The following is a 19,943-nucleotide window of genomic DNA, read 5'->3' as shown; positions in this document are numbered from 1 at the left end:
AATTTTTTGAAGACTGGTTTACCAAGGCAAAAGTTTTCTGCTCTTAGAGTCAAAAGTAATTATTATGCCATTTCTTTCTTTAGTGCATTTGTCATTAAAAGATGTTTACTAAACAAAGCAACGGGATGACTTCTTCTGACAAGTACCACTGATGATTACGGAGCTTCTTAATCACAACATCAGTATAATCTTTGTCAAAATCAGTTTTCAGAACCCAGTACTTGAGTTGGCTAATTTTTATCCAACCTTGACCATGCATTTTAGATTTTTAAACAACTTGTTTTCAGGGCCGAAAATGTAATCAAACAACAATTTTCATACAGCACTAATAATAAGCTCTAAAATATGATGACTACAAGGTAGTGACACTTTTTGCAATCATGACACTTTCTGCAATCTGTTGATGGTTGAACATCCATTTTTGCTGAGTTGTAAATCTTAAAATGTCAAAGTCTTCAAGGTTACCTCCAGCAGCTTTTATTACTGCAGATATAATCGTTGTTGTTTGATTGTCTGAAAGCTTGAGACTATCAGCAGCACTGGTTATCTGGTCACATTGCATTATTTTCTTAAGTAGCTTAAGAGTTACAAAATCTGTTTCTATTTCTTCTTGTTGCAGATTTTTTTAAAGTTGGGATCAGTTTGAGCAGTTCTGTTATTTTTGTTTAATTGTGTCACTGTCTCTGAGTCATATTTACAGCAAAGCCGCAACTCCTTCGACCTGCTTTTCTCTTAACATTTCCGACCTGCATTGTTCTCTTTCTGTAATTCTTGCTACACGTGCTCCTAATGTATGTAAATAAATTGTAAAAGGAAAAGATAAATGTAAATAAATTATCACACTCTGGAGATTGTTATGGTAAAACTGAGATATTATATTTGATTTTAAAGTATTTTAGAGAAACATAATTATTCAGTAGTTTTTAGCTACTTAATTTATCCCTTTACCAAAATTCCAGAATTTATCCACATACCTTTGTCAGTTTGTTAACCACAAATTTTTTTTGGGTTTTTCAGAATTTTTATAATAACAATTTTTCAGGATTTTCTCATCTATACTTTCATGAAAAAATACTATCATGGTTGTTGCTTAAAGGAGCTATCATCTCTAGTTCCATCAAATTTACTTCAGCAGTCTTTCAGCAGTCTCTAAAATTTTCAGTCAGTCTGCATGCTCTAAAAATTTTTATTTGTTTAGTTTTTTCCCTTTAGAACTCTCTCCCATCTTCATCTTACAGAAGTGTTCTCGGAGCTGTCATCTATACTTTCAAAACTATTTAACAAGTGCCTATCAGAGTCTTGTTTTCCAGCCTGCTAGAAAGTGGCATCTGTTATCCCTATTTTCAAAAATTCTGGAGAGCGGTCTGACTCGTCTAACTACCGTCCCATTAGTCTTCTTTCTATCATAAGCAGGGTTTTTGAATCTTTAAGTAATAAACACTTAATCTCTCATCTTGAATCTAATAACTTACTTTCTGATCATCAATATGGATTTCAATCTTTTCGTTCTACAGCTGATTTGCTAACAGTTATAGCGATAGATTTTATTGTGCATTAGATAGAGGTGGAGAGGTTAAGGCTATTGCTCTTGACATTTCTAAAGCTTTTGATAAAGTTTAGCATGCTGGTCTTTTCCATAGGCTTTTTTCTTATGGTGTATCAGGTAACATCTTTAAGATTATTGAATCCTTCCTTACCAATCGTAGTATAAAAGTTGTCCTATATGGACAGCACTATTCTTCATATTCTGTAACTAACAGGGGTTCTTCAAGGTTCTATCTTTGGCCCTATACTCTTTAATTTACATTAACGATCTTCCAGATATTCTTACATCTAAGGTGGCATTGTTCACTGGTGATACTACTATTTATTCTTGTCTTGAATAGAAGCCAACACTCTCTGATTGCTTGGAGGGGGCATTTGAGCTTGAAAAGGATTTCACTTCTGCTAAAGCATGGGGCTCACAGTGGCTGGTGAACTTTAATTCAATTAAAACCCAATTTTTTTCAGTCAATCGTTATCGCAATAATTTAGATTTTCCTATATTTTGAATGGTAATGTACTTGATGAGTCATCTATCCTTCATCTTCTAGGAATAACTTCTAGGATTACTTCTGATCTTTCTTGGGAACCATAAATCAAATCAATTTCTGCTAAGGTTGTGTCTCTTTATTGTGCTTGCCACTTTCTTACTCCGGATTCATATCTCATTAAATCTCTGATTTATCCATGTATGGAATACTGTTACCATATCTGGGATGGATCTTCCAATGATGCCCTTTCTCTTTTAGACAAGGTGCAAAAATGCATTGTAAACATAGTTGGATCTGCTCTAGCAGCCAACTTTCAACCATTATCACAACGTCGTAATATTGCTTCTCTTTTCTACAAATACTATAATGGGCGCTGCTCATTATAGTATTTGAAGAAAAGAGCTAGCGTCTTCTGTGCCATCTACTAAAATTCATTCTCATGTTACTTGTCATTCAATTAAGTCTTATCCTTTTTCTGTAACTGTTCCTAAGTGCTCCAAAAACTAGTTTTTTTCATTGAACATCAGTTCTTTGGAATTCGCTTCCTTCATCTTGCTTTCCTGATTCATATAATTTGCAATCTTTTAAGTTGTCTGTCAATCGTTATCTTGCTCTATAAACTTGATCTTTTCTCTTCCAGTAACTTCCAACTCTAATAGTGGTTGCTTGCAGCCTTATTAGAAGCGAAGATGTTGAACAAAAATGTTTTCTCACTCATACAACCTACAACTCCTTAATTCTTCAGTCAACCCTTTTCTTACACTATAACTCTATTCTTTGTTTTCTAGTAACTCCCAACTTAATAGTGGTTGCTTGCAGCCTTGTTAGGAGTGAATCAGAAGTAAAAAAAAAAAAAAAGTTCACAACAGGTCAAAAAAGTTTTCTTAAAAATTGTTTTGTTTTACATTATAGTTTTCCTCTTCATAAAAGGTTTCATGTAATTTTATATATTTTTTTGTAACTGTAACTTTTTGTAATGTTGTTTTCATTTTTTTCATACCTTATAGGGATCCCAAACCTCCGAGATATGTTGTGTTCATATTAAAGAGAATGATAAAAAAAAATGTTTGGGCTAAATTTTTTCGATTAAAACGAAAGAGGTCGATTATGTAAACAAACAAAAAAGTCAATAATGTCATGTACTGAAACTCTTAGGAATAAAATGCGCTTGAATAAGTTATTAAGTCTGTAGATTGCGGCATATATTATGCTGACTTGTAGGCCTACAATAAAAGGCAAGCTTTGACTAAATTTAAAAAGTTAGTTTTTCTTGGTATTCATTTATTCTTTTGTTTTAATCAAAAAAATTTAGCCCAAACATTTTTTTTATCATTCTCTTTAACATGAACACAACATGCCTCGGAGGTTTGGTATCTCTTAAATAAATCAAAAAAATTAATCTAATTTTTTTTTAAATTAAATTTTTTAGCAATTTTATTTATGGAAGAAAAGTATACTTAAATAAAAAGATGATTGAGTTAAATGGTTTTGATTCTGCAACTACCAAAATTCAATCTGAGACATTCTGATTAAGGTCAAGTAATTCAAATGCACCATGCATATTGGTCTTTGCAAAATATTTCTAAAGAGGTTGTGGATCTACAGTTAAAGGAATTATGTCTAAATTTTTGTCTCCAAATTTAATCAGTAGTAATTCGGGGTCTGGAAGATAGCAAAAAAATTGCAAGAAAGATCGATTAATTGTGAAGAAGATAATGAACAACTATATGATATCAGTAAGTCTAATAAAGTAAAATTTAGTCCTTGAAAACTTATGTAAGAATGGGATTGCTGCAAAAATAAAAGTAGGTATGAATTTTACTTCAGGATAGAAAACAAAAATGTCTTTTATAAACTAGAAAAACCCTGTTAAGAGACTAAAATGATGCAGAGATCTTAAACTGTATTTTAAATTAATGAAAGTGTGTCATATCGATAGGCGAGTCACCTTTTGTGCTTTAACATGGTAATTGAGAAAGAATACATAAAAAGTGTATGTGTTACATCTGCCACAGTAAAAGTGTTACATGTGCCACAGAAAAACATGGTAAAAAAGTCATGGTTTAGGCATTTAGTGCTCATGGAGTGGAAAACTTGTAGAAACTTGATGGGTTCTTGGACCAAAATAAGTAACATTTTAGTTCACCAGTTAAAACCAAGAATATCTCATCTATTTCCAGATGGAAACTATATATTTCAGCCAGATAATAATTTAAAGCATACAACAAGAAAAAATAAAATACAAAATGCTGGAATAACTGCTTTTTCAGTGGCTGGCACAATCACCTGATCTTAATCCAATTGAGGATCTGTTTATATTAGATACTAAACTTAAAGACGGTAAGCTTAGTAATAAAGAATTGTTTTTAACACTTCGATATGGTTGGAATTCGCTGGAAATTAGCTTGTTAAAAGACTGGTTGAATTTCTATTTAATTGTAACAAGATAAAATTGTTGTTAATAAAATTAACAACACTTTTAAAATGTTTGGTATACATGTTTTCAACTACATAGTCCATCTTCAGTAAAATTTACAAAAGTTATTAAAAAACTGTTTTAATGAGGGATACAAATTAATTACTTTATTTTGAAAATCTATTATAAAATCAAAGGATTAAAAAGATCAATAAAATACAATAACAAGTAGTTAAAAAAAAAGAATTAATTACATTTTTTTAAACAGGGCCTTTGCCATTTTATTTCTTTATTCAAGCATTTCCTTTATTTCCACTTATTTATTTAAGCATTTCCTTTATTTCTAATTCATACTTGCTTTGAGCAGAATCCAAAATTGAAAAGCGAGCCTTTCTTTGACACAATATTTTTCATTAAATGATGAAAAAAGTAAGACTTTTTATCTTCCTTGAAATGTTAATCAATGCATTGTGAAAAGTTTTGGACAGTTTGTCCAATGTAGCAAACATTACATTTAGCACAATTAAGTTTGTAAACAATGTTTGATTTATTATTTCTTGGAAGTAAGTCTTTAAGTGAAAAGTATTGCTTAATTTTAAAAGAAGAAAATGATAATTTGATAATTAAATCTTGTTTACTTTTTTTTAATTCACCTCTCCAAGGCTGAGAAGGCCACTACAGATGAGGAGGCTACTTGTGGTTATAACCCTCTCTCAACTCTATAAATCCTAAACAGGAACCTTGACAAACAAGGCCACTATGCAGAGAAGCAAGTTGAGCGCGGTACTACCAGGGACGTGGTGGAAATCGAACTCGGAACCTCTCGCTTATGAAGCGAGCGCTCTACCACTACACCACTACTGCACATAACTTTTTAGTTAATTCATTGATTTTGTTTTGAATATTTCTAGAAATATCGCCTATGTATGGCAACCTAAAATATTTGTAATTAAGGGATTCGTTATTGTTGAATTTAGATGTGTCAAATTTTTTATTTAAATAGTAATTTATACATTTATCAATAACTTTAATTGGGTACTAATTTTTTAATAAGACTGTTTTTAGGTTATTAATATTGTTATGGTAACCAAACCAGGTATTATTGATTTAAAACAATGGTCAATAACAGTTCTAACTAGCCCAAGTTTGTAGCTAATTAAAATAAAGTTAAAAAGTGTGTCAATAGACCAGTATATGTCTCCCTATGGTAAATATTAGTGATCAACTCATGATTAATTTCAATGCAAACATCCCAAAATGGTAAAATACAATTTTGTTCATGTTTACATGTAAATTTGATATTAGGATGTTTAGATTTTAAATACTCTAGAAGAATAGTACTATCCGTTTTTGAGTAAAATGATGCAAAAATATCATCTACATATCTTTTATAAAATAAAGATTTATTCCTGTTAAATTCATTTAAAATAATTACTTTTTAAGTTCCCCATGAATAAATTGGCTAAAACAGGAGCAAGTGGAGACCCCATAGCTAATAAAGGAAAGCTTGTTTTTAGTAAAGCAAAATTTTAGTATTATAAATGTGAATATAAATATTACATAGTTATAATACAAAGTTATAATAAAGTTAGTAAGAAAAAAATTTCATTTCTATTCAAACACAGATATGCAGTGAAGAGAGATTTGTTTTCCTAAAATCTTTTGTGTGAAACACCAAGTAATATCACTATAACATTAATAACAATATGGTCAAGTTCACAAAGTGGTTTATAAAGAAAAGCATTATCGTTGTAACTAAGATGAAAAACACAAAAAATCATTTTTAATATAAACCAATATTGCATAATAAACTGCAATGCTTTTTTAACGGCATGGTTATTGCAAAAAAAAGAAAGAAAAAAAATTATATATATACATATTATTGCATAATAATTTTTATATTGTGATGAAATATTTACTTTTCATATTAATTATAATGAATTAATATAAATTTTTCTTAGTTTAAGCAAAATAAAAAAGTACAATGTACAATTAAGTGTTTTGCGAAAACGCTTATCTAAAGAATTAATTAACGGTGTAATAAACAACACTTGTTATGTATTCTTGTAACATCAGCAGTACAAGCATATGCGTGTAATAAGTATAAAATCAAAATTTGTATTTAATAAGTAAACAGATAGCTCTTGCAAAAACTGTTTAGAGGGAGCTTTTCTATGCTCTTGCACTCATTTACTCTAGCTGAGGCCTGCATATATATATATATATTTACATATATATATATATATATATATATATATATATATATATATATATATATATATATATATATATATATATATATATATATATATATATATATATATGTATATATATATATATATGTATATATTTATATATATATAAATATATATATATATATATATGTATATATATATATATTTACATATATATAAATATATATATATATATATATATATATATATATATATCAGGGTGTTAGCCAGGAAAAAAATTCATACAGCGTTTTAGCGAAATTGGGAATTTAGGTGCCGCCAAAAAAAAAGGTCATTACATTCTGACATTTAAAAGTATTTTTTAGAAACAATTAAGTTTCAATAAAAATTTTCTTTTTTTGCTGGGTTATTCATAGGAATATTTTTCTATTTTATATTTCAGGAATATTTTTATATTTTATAAATGTTTAATTCTAATTATTCAACTTGTTTCATTTTCAGCAATCTTTGTCAGTTTTCATTTTTAAATCGCTTATCTCCTTTGTTTAATATTGTAGAAAGAAAACAAGAACAAAAGACAATTGTTTGCAATTTTTTTAATGAATGAATTAATAAATTTATTCATTGAAACTTTGATCTATTTTAATTGCGTACATCGCTTTTAAATACAGTTTTGAAAGGTTTAAACGATTAGTTACATATATTGTCTTCTGTTATTTTTATTTTCATTTTTAAATTATAAATGTAAAAAAAAGGCTAAATAGTATTTAATTTTTAACAAAACATTTTTGACGATTTCCAAAATCCTCTTGTAACTTTTTAACTTGCTAAAACAACTTTTTAATTAACGACAGTCAATAAATAACACTATACGTTATACGTAGGAATGCCAGAATTTTACGGCTTTTACGAAAGAAAACACTAAAAAAAAAATTGTTACAGGTTTTTAAAATCCGTAAAATTTTAATTTTCTTAAAATCCAGACGTTGGCAACCCTAATTATATGGAAAGATTTTGAATGTTTTAGTTTTTAAATACTTTAGCATTTTAAAACTAAAAATTTTTAAATAGTTAATAATTAGTACTCTAATTAAAATTAGAATAAATGACAGTTTTATAACAAAACTCTACAAGAGTGCTTAATAAAAACTATTTTCTAAGCTTTTTTAATGTAACAAAATACTTAACAATATTTTCAAGTAATGCGATAGCAAAAAAGTGGGAGAAATATATTTTTAATATGACTGCCAATTTTGTGCGATATTTGTGTTAATGACTGTAATGATTTCTACACAACTAATTCCCTAGACAATCATTTTTATATTTGTTTTAAACAATCATTAATGATTGCTACACAAAGAAATCCCTTTGGACAAGCATTTGTAGTACTATCTTTTGAGCAACTTGGCAAAGAAACTGGATTTTTGCTAAAAGATTTTTGTCAAAAAATTTTGCTAAATTTCGAGAAGACTAAAAAGAGTATTTTGATAAAATGAAGAATCACTCTACATGTTGATGTCTTCTTCTTCAATGAAAATGGTCAAATGAGAAAAAAAGTCTATTTTACTGCTGTATATAGATGTGAGCAACCCCTTGTTAATGTACTCAGTCTTGCTAATGTTGTTTTGGTTAAAGTTAAAAAGGACTTTCCTTGTTTAAATAATCTTCATGCAAATTCAGGTAAAGCATCATGTTATCATGGAAGCTTCTACATATAAGCCCTTTATAAAGTTGCAAAGCAAAACAATATTTTCTTTAAAGGTGTGATTACAATGAGTATTCATGTGGAAAAGATCAATGAGATAGAGAGTCAGCAAGAGCCAAATGTGTCATCAGGAGTTTTGTTGATGCTGGAAACAATTTATTGACTGCGAAAGATCTTTATGAGACTCTTTATAATGGCAAAAGAATTCAAAATGCTGATGTTGCTGCAGTCAAAATAGGCTCCAAAGAAAAAACCATTTTATCAGGACCCGATCCCAACATAAGCAGCTATCATTCTTTTCAGTTTTTCCCTGATTACATATTGATGTGGAGGTGCTTCTGAATAAAGGTAAAAAATGGAACTATAAAAATGTGATATTCCATACTTCAGTTAAAATAGTTAAGCCCTTTAGTTTAACTTGCAAAAATTATACTGCATGTTACAGAGAAAGGCTATCTTATATCAACAAAATGAAAATCTTGAACCTAAATTCTTTTGATTATCTGCTATTATCCCATTCTTTCATTAAAGAAGGGATGGAAAACTTCACAAACATCACTGATTGTGTATTACCGAGAAAAAAAGTTTTCAGATATTCTTCAAAGCAAAACATTTTTAATGCAGAGTTTGTCTCAAAAAGAACATGGGACGAAAATGAGTCCAGAGCAGGTTCACCAGCAGCTCAGACAAAGTTAAAGCTGTTTGAATTTGTGACAACTCAACAATTTTGATCATTATTTTCAAAGCAAATAAATTAAATTATATATTTACTAATAACCAAATCATGTATGTATATAAAATATGACTTTATTCTTTTCTTGGGATTTAAGATAAATTTTTTTCAATTTCCTTCATGCTTTGGGTATGATTTTTGAGATGGAGTAAGCATAAATGAGCAAAAAACGTTGGTAACCATTTTTTGCTCATTTTTGTTTACTCTATCTAAAAAAACATACTCAAAGCATAAAGGAAATTAAAAAAAATCTTAAATCTCAAGAAAAGAATAAAGTCACATTTTATATACATACATGCTTTGGTTATTAGCAAATATACAATTTACTTGCTTTGAGAATAATGATCAAGATTGTTGAGTTGTCACATATTCAACCGGCTTTAACTTTGTCCTGATTGTTGACCTTTGAACCAAGATTGATGGTGCTGATGGTGCGAGATATGCAAATTGAAATAGTAATGATAAACTTCTTTAAAACTTTATTTTGTTTATATTCTTAAAAAACTGTTTTTTTTTAATTGTTTTTTATATTTGAAAAAACTTTATCTGAAATTTATTTTATTGTTTTAACAATAATATAAAAACTTCAAAATGTTTTATTTTTGGTTCTTTCTCTCATTAAAAAAGCTTAGAAAATAATTTTTATTAAGCACTCTTGTAAAGTTTTGTTATAAAAATATCTTTTATCTTAATTTTAATTAGAGTACTAATTATTAATGGTGTAAAGTTGCAGTTGCTAAGCATATCTACACTGTTGTTAGGATGAATTTTGGGACCCAACATCTCTCCAATTAATAGAAGTTTTCAACAAAAAAAAAATTAACAGCTGTCTACATTGACTGTCAAATAGGTAGAACATGCTAGGAGTGCTGCTACATTGACTGATAAATATATAGAACATGCAAGGAGTGTTACTTGTCCACTGATGACAGGTAGAACAAGCGAGGAGTGATACTATATTAACTGAGGGTTTGGTTTGGGCAAGCAGTCTATCAAATAATAAATTTTTTTTTTTAAGTTTTCAAACTTTCTCCAGTCTTTTAAATTAATTACAAACAATCAAACAAAAAGTTGACATTTATGATAAAAATTAAAGACAAGGGTTTGGTCACAAACACACATACTTATGTTGCTTTGTTTTAGTTCTTTAAAATATTGTTTCCATTTTTATGAATTTTTTTTCTTTCTAAAGAAGTGAATCTTGATGTCAAAGATTTAAAGGATTGCATTAGTTGTGTTACTAGTGGAAAAGACCAGCTTTGCAAATTGAAGGAGGTATATACTTAATTATTTAATTTTTTTTTTAAGTTTTGTATAATAATTACTAACACTTGTGACCACATTTTTGTTAAGTCGTTTTAATTTATTTGTGTAGTTTTAATTTATTTGTGTTGATTCAATTTATTTGTGTTGTCTCAATTTATTTGTGTTATTTCAATTTATTTGTGTTGTTTCGATTTGTTTGTATTGTTTTGATTTGTTTGTGTTATTTCAATTTATTTGTGTTGTTTCGATTTGTTTGTATTGTTTTGATTTGTTTGTGTTATTTCAATTTATTTGTGTTGTTTCAATTTATTTGTGTTGTTTTGATTTATTTGTGTTGTTTCAATTTTCTTTGTGTTATTTCAATTTATTTGTGTTGTTTCGATTTGTTTGTGTTATTTCAATTTATTCATTTTGTTTCAATATATTTGTGTAGTTTCAATTTATAAATATTGAGTTAATTATGTTTTAGATAAAGCTTTTCATCATTTATATCATTTATTTTATTTCAATAACTTTATATTCTTGTAGCATATACTTTTAAATTTTTAGTTGAATCTATATTTGGTTAGTAACGCTACTTATAAAGATAACAACTGGTTAGTTATGCTCTGTGAAATGTATATTAATTGTGTTAGCAAGCATCCACTGAGAAGAAAATTGGCAAGGTATTTAAAACTTTTTTGTATAGTTAATCAGCTTTCAATCTTTGTTTTTTTCAGCACAGTAATATTACAACAAGCATTCTTTTAAAAAATGCAAAAAACTGAAAATTTCATTTTTACAAATATGTAAAAATTACAATAAGTTTTTAATAAGTATATATATATATAAAAAATATATATATATATATATATATATATATATATATATATATATATATATATATATATATATATATATATATATATATATATATACACACACACTTATTAAAAGCTTAAATATTGATTGACTAATCATTGATTGACTAGGAACATGCAAGAGAGAGCCTCTATATCAACTGATTTCATTATTTTTTGTTTTTTCTTCTTTTTCTTAAAAATTAAAGCGCGCATTGTATCAATTAAAGTGCACAAAATAAATTAGGAAATTATTTTTAATTACTTTATATATATATATGTGTGTGTGTGTGTGTGTGTGTGTGTGTGCGTGCGTGTGCGTGCGTGTGTGTGCTCTCTTGGGTTATAGCTAAAGATAATAAAATGTGTTTGACTGTATAATTGTTTAAAATCAGTGTGACATGCAAGTGGAATACCTAATGCAGTCCACATCATTATACCAGTGTGATATAATACTAATTAAATACATGAATAAAGTAAAAGCTATCATATAGACCATACATATAAAACGCATGATTTTGCTGTATTTTAAATTTTAACTACATTTTAAATTTAAAAATAGTAATTTGAGAGGGTTATAACCACAATTAAATAGCCTCCTTGTCTGTAGTGGCCTTCTGGGCTTTGGGGAGGTGAATTACCAAACAACAACAACAAAAATTTAATTTTAAATTTTAACTACATTTTAAATTTGTAATTCTTTTGTGGAAAATGCTGAAATAGATCATGACATCACACTGTAATTTATGTTAATATGATATATTTCAGTCAGTTTTGTAATGAATATTTTTGAGAATTAATATCCAACATAAAATTTTTAAATACCAGCTTTATTTAAAGAAAAAAAAATGTTTGCAAAAAAGCAATATATAATATAAAATAGAATAGGAAATTTTAAAGTGACAGATAATGTAAGCAAACTTCCATTTTAATCATCAAAAATGGAAGTTTGCTTATATCAAACTTCCATTTTCTCTCCATTTTATTTATGAATAGATTTCATAACAAAATGTTTTTATCTAGTTTGATAAGAAAAATCCTCTCGTATAAAATGAATGCAGTACAAATAAATTGAACCCGTCATTTCGAAAAGGGCACAAGTCACACTTTTTTCGAATTTCTCTTTTTAATGCCATTTTTTTTATCAAAGTGTTTTACATATTTGCTTTGAAGGAGACAGATTTTCATATACTGCAAGTCAACTTTAAATGAAAATGAAAATTAAAGTCTGATCGAAAATGGCACAAGTTCCGCACTTATGTCTTTTTCAAGTGAAACGAAGCGCAATTAAGTGACGTAATCTCACTTTATTTGTTACAAAAATGGAAAATCGTGAGCTTCTGGTATAAGGAATAGTGAAAATTACAAACATGAAAAAATAAAAAAAGCCAAAATTGCAGGAGAAGATTATAAAAACCACAAAGGATATGATGTGGCACCAAGACAGGCGGGTGCTTCTTGCAGTTTAGTTTTTTGTTCTATAACATATAATATATACTGTATTCGTTCTCAAATTTTTGTTTATTTACTCATGTTTTACCACCAATGATTGGAGATAAAACATCTTGATATTTAATTATTGTAATATTACCTCAATAATTTTCTTTATTTACAGATGTAGTTCAAAATGTATGGAGTTTGTATCTGAAAATGTTATGAAAAGTACAATTCAGTTTGTTAATAAATTTGATAGTAAAAATGCCCAAGACACATACTTGCAGTCATTGATTGAAAAGAAAGAAATAGAGAGAAGACGGTTTAGATCTGAAGAACCTAAGAAAAAAGAATTTTCCTTTATTTATCACACTAACATTGAAGGTGTGAGAAAAAAAGTATGCAAGAAAGCTTTTTGCAGTATGCATGGAGTTTCTATGAAACAAGTTAGACGTTTATTCATTTGCTTAAAAAAAAAAGAGCAGCCTATAGATCACAGAGGTAAATCCCAGGGATCACGATGCAAAGCATTACCTAGTGATACATTAACAAAAGTATGTGAGCATATCAAATCCTTTCCTGTTAAATATGTGCACTACTATAGTAAAGATGCATCATCTTTTTATTTGGATGAAAAACTCAATGTGAAAATTATGCACACATTATACAAACAAAAATATCCAGATCATCCTGTTAAATATAAGTTTTACCTTAAATATTTCCAAGAAAATTTTAGTTTATCCTTTGGTAGAAAGCAAGTTGATGTTTGTGGACTGTGCGAAGAGTTAAAAATTAAACTAAAAAACCCACACGTTAATGACAATGCAAAAGAATCTATCAAGCAAATATTGAGATCCACAAAAGACAAGCAAACAAATTTTACAAAAAAATACAGGAAGTTGAAACTAAGTGCAAAAATAATCCAAATATGTATGGGATTGCATTTGATTTTATGCTAAATTTGCCACTTCCACATATCCCTGTCCAGGAAATATTTTACCTACGTCAACTATGGCTGTATGAGTTTGCATATACGATTTTAAAACTGGTAAATCAGTATTTTATTCATATTGCGAAGGAGTTGCTAACAAAGCTCCAAACAAAGTATGTACCTTTGTGCTGGATTATATTAAAAAAAACATTGTTAACGAAGCCAAAGAACTGCACCTATTTTCTGATGGTTGTGCAGGCCAAAAAAGAAATCATGCCATGATCCGCATACTTTTATCACTGGTAGCTGAACTAGGTAGCAATATAAATGAAATACAATATTACATACCAAAAAGAGGTCACTCGTTCTTGCCAAACAATAGAATGTTTGGAACAGCAAAGTGACATTTTCAAAAAATGACCGGGTTTACACACCAACAAAATATGAAAATCTTATAGCTGCGGTAAACGAAAAATTTGAAATTAGAAGGCCTAAAACTGAAGATATTATTGATGTAAAAAAATGGTGGTCAAATTATTATAAGAAAGTTGTGTTATCTGTAGATTCCTATGGAAGAGGAGTAGCCAAGGACAAAAAAGTAACATTTGGTATTTCAAAAGTGTCACATTTCACGTTCTCTAAGACCACACCAGGTTTAGTGATAACACGTGAATCCATAGATTCCTTAGTCAGTTATGATTTCCAGCTATTACAAAGGATGGGTACAAGACCAACCTTACCATTAAGTAGTACTCCTGCATATACTGGAAAATTGCCTATCAATGAAAAAAAAATATCAGGTTTGAAAAAAATAGAAAAATATGTTACATATTTAATAGAAGAGTATAAAAACTATACAGAGCTTTTTGCATGGCCAACTACTTCGACAAACAATGAATTCCAGGAAATAAGTGATGATTAACTAACAATAATTGTTTTAAAGTAATAATAAATCATTACTATCTTGATAATCTTGGGATTTTTATATATAAAAAGTGTTCATTTTGAAAAAGGCATAAGTCTATAAACTTAAATTAAAAATGTATGTATTATATGTTGGTTTTTTATAATAAATAAAACTCTAAAAATTTATGTATGCTTTTTTTTTTATCTACTCATATATTTAGTTTCTTTAGCACCATAGACTTTTTCTCTAAAAAACTTTTTTTTTGTTGATTCTGAAAGTTTGAGTAAATGGACTTGTGCCCTTTTCGAAATGACGGGTTCAATTATAAATTTTAAGAAAAGTTGTTGTACGTATATATGTATATTTTCAAAAAAGTCATAAAATAAAACAAAAAAGTTTTTTTTGCTTCATTTTATTAATAGTACTAGGAATGCATAGTGCCACATACCAGCTTTTTCAACTGGTATATGACACTAAGCATTTCTGGTACTATGCATATGCATTCCGATAAAAATAAGTATACATATGTAAACAAGTCATTAGGCTTGTTTAAATATGTTTTTTCCACACATACCCAGTGTGAAACTTTTCTGTAGGAATATAGTGTAGTGTTTTTTTCTTTTTAGCGTGGTTTTGAGCAGTATAAGCATTATAACGACACATCAACCACAGTAAAATTATCTTATAATGTATAAGTTTTGCGTAGATCTTATCTTATGGTCTACGTCAAACTTTTACACTCAAACATAGTGGTATAAGTATAATAATCACACATGGACCACATCAATGCCATCCCAGCAGTAAATATATGGTTAACATTTCTTGTCAGGTTGTCTGCAAATAAAAAAAAGTGTCTACAATTAGTTAGAGTATGAAGATGCTGTTGATAGATTTGCTAATTCTATAGTATTGGTAGTAGAAATTGTTGCATTTGGTTGAATTCCCAAGCTAAAATCTGATTAAAGGGAGATAAGATCATTTTACAAAACTATATTCTATTTCATACATACAAATCAAGGAAACACTTGATAAGTTAAAATTTGAAAGAAAGGTTAACTTAATTAGCAGGTAATGGCTGTTGTTCTTTTCTAGCATGCTTAAATAGATTTAAGATCCTAAAGTTTTTAAACATCTTATTTAAAGTTTTTAAAAGGATTTAAAGTTATGTTTAGCTGCTTTTCCAAACATAACTTTATAAGATATCTTTAAAGAATGTTTGAAATATTTGAATTAACAGAAGACTATTTTACTTTCTATATATTAATTTATTTTTTATTTTTGTCCTGAATTAATTGTCATTTTCACTTTAAAATCTATGGGATGGTGGTGTTGATGAGTTTTAAATTTTTTTTTTAGTATGTTTCAATTGTTTGATGAACAGAATGCATGTATTTTTGATATAATGGCTGCATTACTAAGAACTTATCTCAACTTTAAAGAAGTACTATTTTTTTGCTTGATTTTCTTTTTCATAAATTAAATTACAATAAAACTTTTTTGTTTTTTTTGTTCAACTTTTGTGAAAATGGCTTCTTTTTTACCAGTTTTTTTTTTAATTATTTTATCTAGTATTTATTCGAAGCATTCTTTTTGCTATTTTTATTTTAATTTAAATAGCAGATAAAAATGAATTTTTTAAATTGTGCAGGCTAATTTAAAAATGAACATCCTGCCAGTGCTTTTTTTGTGCGCTGGCATTAGTTTCAAATGGAGAAGACTGCTATATATATATATATATATATATATATATATATATATTTTATATATATATATAATATATATATATATATATATATATATATATATATATATATATATATATATATATATATATATATATATATATATATATATATATATATATATATATAATATATATTATTTTATTTGTTTTTGAAGTTAATTGTTTATGTCAAAAAACAATCTTTTTTAATTTATTAATTGTTTTATGCCAAATAACTATCTTTAGGATGATAGCACTAACAATATAAGGAATATGATTGAGTTAATTTCTGCATTAATGGAAAACTTTCCACTTGGTAAACTTTTATAGTTCAATTTTTTTTTAATAATTTTATATTTCAAACTTTTTCTTTAAAGTTTATGTCTATAAAATATGTATCTGTAAGACAATATTTCAGGTGATAAACTTGTCCAAAAGAATCCTCTTCTAGGTAAGTTCACAAATGATGTAAAAAAAGTATTTATAGCAGTTTAATTTCTTTTCTAGATTTTGTTTGAAATAATATTTAAGTTTAATTTATACTCTTGTCAAATAAACCTTTACTTTATGATTAGCCTTTTTAAATGAACCATAGCTTAAAAATAAATTTTATCAAATTTTATTCAAATATGAAGTTGAATTTTATATAGTTAATGCTTTAATAGATAAAACAAAACAATGGAAGGTTTTTAATTTATTATATTATTATATTTATTTATTATTATTATTTATTATAGTTTTATTTTTTATTACTATATCTGTTTTATGTTGTATCATGTTACTAAAAAAAATTTGAAAATAAAATAAAATTGTTTAATATTTTGCTTTAATTGAAATTTTTTTTTTAATGTTACTATGAACTAATTTTTTTCAAAAAAAAAAAAAAAAATAAGTAAAAAGATTAAATATAAGTAATAAATGGTAAAATATTGAAAAAAAAGTTTCTTTTTCCCTTGAAGTTTTTAGTAAGGTTATAAGATAAGCAAATTACAGGATTAGTTAGGTTTTCTCATTGAAACTTTTAATTTAATATTTTTTTAAGTCTTAAAATTTTTTTAAGTCTTAAAATTTTTTTTGTTTGTCTGTTTATATTTTTTTAAATAGCTCATTCTTAGTTTGTTCCTAATTTTTTTATATTTTAATTTTATAGATATTCATTTAATTTTTTAGTATTTGCTTATTTAAAAGACAGCTTAATAAAGTTTCAAAATTTATTCAGGTAATTATTTTTATGGAGATTTTTATTTACATAAAAGTTAAACTTTTTAGAGTAAAATAAAAATAAATCTAAATTAAACATAATTTATACAAATATATTATAATAATAAATAAATTGTGTATTATTATATATTGAAGTATTTTATTATTATTGTTTGTTCCTCTTCACTGTATTTACTCATCCAATGTTGAGGGGATCACTACAGTCAAAGAATCTACTTTTTTTTTAAATTCTTGTTACAACCCCCCACTAACCTTTAACTCCGAAACACGAGTGAACAAGGCCGCTGCACAGGGTAGAATAGGTTTGAATTTAGTATCTTTTGATTATTATTATCTTTTTTGTTAATATGACTTAAAATTTATAAAGATTGATAAAGATTTAAAAAATGATAGGTGTCATGAATTTTTATGTTTTGTGTCACACGACATGACATAATTGGACTTCATCATATCAACAAATTTTGTAACAATTGAAAGAGTATTAGTCAAGTACTCAAAATAAAATCACAAACATGTGTTGAAAACTTTTACTTTATGAAATACAGGGATAAAAAGATTTTTATTAAAGGGAGGATAAATTTGTTTTTTATTTGCTTTGTGATTCATGATGATTATTAAAATAATTTTTAGTTACTTAAAACCTGCTCCATATTTAAATTTATTAATATTTATAATAAGATTTATATCAAGAAAAACAATCCTAGACAATAACTGTTCTATTTTCTTAGCTCCTAATTTTTAAAATATTATGAAATATTATATCTTATTAATGAAATTGCATAATTTTAGTTCAATCAACGCAACTTTTCGAATGTTTTGATTTTGTTTTAAATTTTTAAATGTTTTGATGCTGCAATCATTCAAAAGGTTTTTTGATATAAAAAATTTTCAATGAGATTTTAGAAGTACCAATGACAACCATACTGCACCCTGAGCATTTGATAATGTTGAAAAATTTGTTAAAATAATTAATGTGGGTGAAGACTTGATAAAAAACTATTATAATATGAATTTAAATTTGTTTATTCATAAATCAAAATTTAACAAGCAAAAAGTATCTATATCTTGCTAGTATTAAATTTTAGAAAATACAGTGCCAATTGGTTATTTTGGATGAAGAAGGATCTGAAGCCAGGCAAAAAAATTATAAACATGATGGACAATTTCATGCAACAAAACATGATGGACAATTTCATGCAACAAAACATGATGGACAATTTCATGCAACAAAACATGATGGATTTCATGCTTGCAAAGCCAACAGAAAAAAATATCTAAAATATATTTTCATTGAGTGTTAAATAATTCAGATCCTATCGTTTCCAGTATTAATTTGTACAGAAGAATTCAGCATCATTGTAAGTTTTCTTAATCCTCCTGAGTTAATAAATTTACTAATAGAAATAGTGTAGTTTGATGAACTTTCACCTAAAAAGCACGAAATGAACTATTATTTGCATACCTTTTGAAAAAAGTTCACCCTGGAATTAAAAAATCGATTTTATGTCAAAATCGATTTTTTAATGGCGGGGTGAACTTTTTTCAAAAGATATGCAAATAATAGTTCATTTCGTGCTTTTTCGGTAAAAGTTCATCAAACTACAGTACAGGAGCATGGGGTTGAAAAAAGGCCATAACCCTAATCAACATAGCGAAAGCGATGAAGGTAGTAACACTGATGATGAGGATGAAGCTGATGAAACTTCTGAAAACTTTATCTCTTTTAATCATTTAAATTTAATTGAATTGGACAGTGATATATAATTGAAATTTAAATGATTTTTTGAAATATTAACTAATCTGCTAGTATTTTTGAAAGTAGCAATATATAAAATACAATTATATATCTATTATATTTTGATTTAAAATTTAGTTGTAACATTAAATTTAGTTGTAAGTTTAAATTAAAGTTGTTAATTTAAGCTAAAGAATTGAATCTCAGACGCCATAGTGCACAGACATAATAAACAAAATTATTGGACCAAAAAAAAATTATAAAGAAATGCTAACACTTTTTTGCTACCAAACAAAAACAATTTTATAACCTCAACTTTAATATGATTTATAAAATATGAATATCCTTTGGACCTTAAATCATGTGAAGGAGATTCATATTTTAAAAGGTATACTTAAAATATAATATTTATCTTTATATAATACCAAATCAAAGTATAATATAAAAAAAGATATTAAATGTATAATTAACTTTCTTTTTTCAAAAAGTGCACTAAAAAAAGGAAATCATAAAACTTTTTTATTGCATTTTTAATGACCATAATTTTAATTTTTTTCAAAAATTTTTGCAAGAAAAATAATATTTAAATTATTTTTCTTATGGCAGTGTTTCTTATTATCACAAGCAACACTACCGGCTGATAGGATCTACAAACAAAAGACTTTCATTCTATGTAAACAAAATCATTGATGCATTTGATATATTTAATGTCAACTTCAACAAAAATCTGGTGGTTTTTAATCTTGTGTTTAAAGCCATCTTACCAAAAAATAGCAGATAAAATAATTTATCATAGAAATTCAAG

General features: G+C 26.9%; 1 protein-coding gene across 3 annotated transcripts in view; it reads left to right on the top strand.

Moving 5' to 3' along the window:
* The window catches only part of LOC100202156 (tRNA (32-2'-O)-methyltransferase regulator THADA), a 104,773-nt gene that overhangs the window by 37,470 nt on the left and 47,360 nt on the right, over positions 1-19,943 (top strand). For all 3 annotated transcript variants that reach the window (XM_065805645.1, XM_065805648.1, XM_065805646.1), the window contains 6 exons: positions 10,275-10,357; positions 10,898-11,013; positions 15,816-15,900; positions 16,429-16,498; positions 16,601-16,633; positions 17,353-17,401. In XM_065805645.1, coding sequence (XP_065661717.1) covers positions 10,275-10,357; positions 10,898-11,013; positions 15,816-15,900; positions 16,429-16,498; positions 16,601-16,633; positions 17,353-17,401 — 436 coding nt within the window. The remainder of the gene's footprint in view (positions 1-10,274; positions 10,358-10,897; positions 11,014-15,815; positions 15,901-16,428; positions 16,499-16,600; positions 16,634-17,352; positions 17,402-19,943) is intronic.

This window comes from Hydra vulgaris, chromosome 09 (assembly GCF_038396675.1).
Source record: "Hydra vulgaris chromosome 09, alternate assembly HydraT2T_AEP".
NCBI lineage: Eukaryota > Metazoa > Cnidaria > Hydrozoa > Anthoathecata > Hydridae > Hydra > Hydra vulgaris.
The sequence above is the reverse complement of the archived record's forward strand: the minus strand, read 5'-3'. Positions and strand labels throughout refer to the sequence as shown.